This window comes from Spinacia oleracea, chromosome 4, assembly GCF_020520425.1.
Source record: "Spinacia oleracea cultivar Varoflay chromosome 4, BTI_SOV_V1, whole genome shotgun sequence".
In the NCBI taxonomy this organism is placed as follows: Eukaryota; Viridiplantae; Streptophyta; class Magnoliopsida; order Caryophyllales; family Amaranthaceae; genus Spinacia; species Spinacia oleracea.
In genome coordinates, this window is record NC_079490.1 from 8,051,886 (window position 1) to 8,056,370 (window position 4,485).

Sequence of the window (4,485 nt, forward strand, 5' to 3'; positions counted from 1 at the left end):
TTATCAATTATCAAAGTATAATATGTGAATAGTGTAGAAATCGCAAACGTTGCGAGTATTAAAAATTGGAGGAAGTATATTATTGTGCAAGGTCCTAAAAAAATTCACAACAATTTATCAATCATTGTTGGCGATTTATACGTAAGATAAAACATAGTCAGGTGGGATCTTGTTAGATTCGTCTTAATGTGTATTTTTATAACATTAACTTTTTATAATTTTTGTTTAAAGAGAATTAAAAATCTTAATGATCAAAGTTGTGCATTGGCATGCGTGAAAGTGATAAACGTTGCTAGTAAAAATGATCAGAGGAAGTATATATATATATATATATATATATATATATATATATATATATATATATATATATATATATATATATATATATATATATATATATATATACTTAAGGTGCACCCTCTTACATTTTTAGTGAAATCGGCAATAAATAAAACTAATATTGACTGCACGAGTGCACGTTGTCTTTCTATTATTTCTTTTATTATTTTTTTTTACGAAAATAATTTCTAAAATTTAGCACCCCTTATTTGTTGTATTTTCGCCTTGAGTTTGTACCTACTAGCTAGCAATTGTACTAAATTGGCTACACTAGCTACTCAAAACAAACACAAGTTAAAATTAGATTTCTTAATAGCTTAGAGAGCGAGTCCCACGGTCAAAATTAACCAAGAACTTTCCACTTCACTAGCCTATTTTCATGCTTCTTTTGCCATTTAATCACAATCATTAACAAACCTTAATCTTCCTAATTAGCACTAAATTAATCCAAATTCTCCTCTAATAAAACATTATTACTTGCAAAACTTAACAAGTAAAACCAAAAAAAAAAAGTCATGGATGGTGAAAACCTTAGGATCAAACAAGAAAGAATCAAAGAAGAAAGTCCCGAACGCCCTTCTTCCAAAACCAACAACAACAACAACAACGATAACAACAACAACAACAACAACAACAACAACAACAACACGAGTAATAAAGAGCAAGATCGATTCCTCCCAATAGCAAATGTAGGGAGAATCATGAAAAAGACGCTTCCATCAAACGGGAAAATTTCAAAGGACGCAAAAGAGACCGTACAAGAATGTGTTTCCGAGTTTATAAGCTTTGTTACCGGAGAAGCATCCGATAAATGCCAAAGAGAAAAGAGGAAAACAATCAATGGTGATGATATAATTTGGGCAATTACTACTCTTGGTTTCGAGGATTACGTTAATCCTTTGAAGTTTTACCTTAATAGGTATAGGGATACTGAAGGGGAGAAAGTTAATCTTCCTAAACACCAACAACACCAACAACAACAACAACAACGAACAACAACAACAACAACAACGGATCATCAACAACAACTACACCAACACAGGCTACTACAACAACAACACCAACAACAACACGAACATTTTCAACAACAAGTTGTTGATCAAGGGTTGTCACCTTTTGGTAGTACTACTAATAGTAGTATATATTCTTCTACCAACACATTGTTGCTTCCTCATCAACCGCCTTTTCCCGGGCCGGAGCAACCGTTTTCTTTGCCGTTTTCACCGAGTTCTATTCAGAAGAATTACCAACACCAAGATCAAATTGACTCTGTTGGCCATTGGTGAAGAGGGGAAGCAATTTTCTCTTTAAACTTTTTTATTTTTTTTCTTTCTAAATTTTTTGGTATTCTTTTGTTTTTTATTATTTGTTCATTTTTTGGTTACTATGGAATAATAATGTCATACACATAGCAATATAGCATAACATATATATGGGAGGGGGAAAAACATATACTTATTTCAAAGATGTAAACAAATTCAATTTTTTTAATTTTTTTTGGAGGGGAAAAACAAATTCAAACTTAATTAATTAGCTCTTTATTGTCATTTTGATGATATGAGCTATACATATTTTTTGAATAGATTTTTTTTAGTAGAATGAGCTATATACTTAGTATATATTTTTAAACACACATAGAAGTGATTCCATTTAATTATATAATACAATTTATATAGATAGGTAAGTATATTTAAAATTTTGTTTCTTTATGATTGAACTTATTTAACTTGAAATAGATATATGTCAAATATTATATTTTTGTTAAAGTTTATTGTACCAATTTTAGTGAATATGTTTAATATATGTGTAATGTATATGCATGTATACTATATATAACTTAGAATTGAAATATTTTAACTTTTAATGGACTACATGATGTAAGTTGTAATAATTCATTAATTTTTTTTCTTTTTTGAATGTAAGATGAAGTGCATGTCTTATCGGGTCGGAATCCCCTACGGGTTAATCCGCCCAGATTAGCAGGCTAGACACTTTGAGAGTGTGGGGGATGATAAGGGGAACCCTCCCTCAAAGTGTCCCTAGTGGGGATGATACCTCCAACCTTTTAGTTGAAAGGTGGAATCTTTTCCACAAGGCCAAGGCATTGCTTGGTTTTAATACTTCATTGTAATACCATTGTTTTACCATGTTCATAATACCTTATGTTCTACCAATTGTCTGTTGGTTCAGTGGTGATTGGGGCTGAAATTGGTAGGGAGAACCCATGTTCGATCCCCCGCAACAACAATTGGGAGGGGAGCGGAACCTATCCACCCAAAACTCGCCCCGAATCCGGATTAGCCTCAGGGGTGAACCGGGTGGTAACACCAAAAATAAAAAACCTTATGTTCTAGTCTGTTTGTACTATTTTTGGACATGTAAATTTACTATCTTACTCTTTCCTACCAAAAATATTTATACTTTTACATTCTTTATCATTTTTTTACACTCTAACAACCTCTTACTATATCTATATTTTTATTATATTTACCCACATTTAACATGGAATTGATTTTCCTATTTATTAGAATTGATTTTGGCACTTTTATCGCGAGAGCACTTTTTATGTGCTCTACTCATAAGGAGTGCCAATATAAATTATGGGTGTCCAAAATCAATTCCCCATTTTACATCATTTCTCTCCTTTATCTTTGTTGTTTTTGTGTTTGATTAGTGCAGAATAATCGTCAACATTAAAATATAAAGAGAAAAAAATGTTAAAGAAGAGAAGTAAAAGATACAAGAATTTATGTGGTTTGATCAATAAGTCCGATTATTACTCAGATTAGGGCTAATCTTACTCTATGATTTAGTCCACATGTAGGGATTTAGGAGTTTATCTTAACCTTCAATGGAGGAAACAATATGATTACTTTTTATAAGTCTTTTTAAAAGGCTTAATTCTAGTGATCGTTTTTTTTTATATATGCATGGGATTGGTGATTACACTACAAAAAATTGTACCATGAACGACGGGATTCCCGTCGTTAAAGGCCAATAATCGTTGACATAAAAGGGGGCCGTCGTTAATGGAAAATCCCGTCGTTAACCCGTCGTACAAGACATTTGCGACGGTTGTTCCCATTTTTGTTTGGTTGAAAAGGCTTTTACGACGGAATTTTTGACCCGTCGTAATTAGGCTGTCGTTAAAGATACGAATTCTTGTAGTGTTATCTTATGATCCTTTTTCATCTTATTTTTACTACTTATTTGTTAAAATTATGCCAGGTAAGGAAATTTCAGAAAAGAGTAAAAAAGATAGATTAAGAAAGACAAAAAAGCAGTTATAAAAAATATTCAAATCAGACTATACCAGACTAGAGCAAAATTAAACCATACTAGATAAAAAACTAGAAAATTCTTATCAGATCAAAAATTAAAAAATTCAGACCAGACTAGTTATGGTGAATAGAGCCTAAATTGGACACCAAAGGTGATGATTGGAAGCACGTGAGTATTTGTTTCTTGGGAAGATTAAAGCACTAAAGCCAAGTTTAATTGCATATAGCTAATGATGCAGTGATGCTATTGCATTCACTATCGATCTCTATTCTCTAATGGCTCTATGTTGGATTTTTCTTTAAATTTCTCAAGAACATGAAATTAAACAAGTAGTGACAGATTCAACCAAAAGCAAGGGCCAAGTTATTTTTGTCCTAATTTGCATTTGTCTTGGTCTGTTGGATCTGTTTATCTGTTTGATGACTCATGATTTCATGAGTCATGACTCCACATGCACAATATGATTGTACGAGTATGGATAAATAATATCGAAAATTGATTTTGGCACACTCATTAATTCTTGATTTTGGCACACTCGTTAATGGGTGATTTCATGAGTAAAGCTCAAAAAAATATTGCGTCAAAATCAAAATTTTAATATAGCCTTCAGTTTGTAGAAATAATAACTAGATTAACTACTCTTTAAAATTTTCTATTTTGGCTGCTTCAATATATCTTCATTCATTAATCTAATTTTATTCGTATTTGTCAACTTTTCACTCTACTTAATGGGACCTTATTTATATTTTTAAATAATTCTCCTACTGTTGAGATTAGAAGGACCCATATGAATGATTCTCTTTTTGAGTTTTTCTTGATTTACGCTGCTACATCCTATAATATCTTCGATCACAAAACATCATG

General features: G+C 31.6%; 1 protein-coding gene across 1 annotated transcript; it reads left to right on the forward strand.

Annotated features, from left to right (window-relative positions):
• Positions 1-785: 785 nt before the first annotated feature.
• On the forward strand, positions 786-2,108 carry LOC110801020 (nuclear transcription factor Y subunit B-7). Its single transcript, XM_056826674.1, has one exon. It carries the CDS (start codon positions 855-857, stop codon positions 1,623-1,625), a length of 771 nt encoding a protein of 256 aa, XP_056682652.1. The 5' UTR covers positions 786-854; the 3' UTR covers positions 1,626-2,108.
• Positions 2,109-4,485: the final 2,377 nt, after the last annotated feature.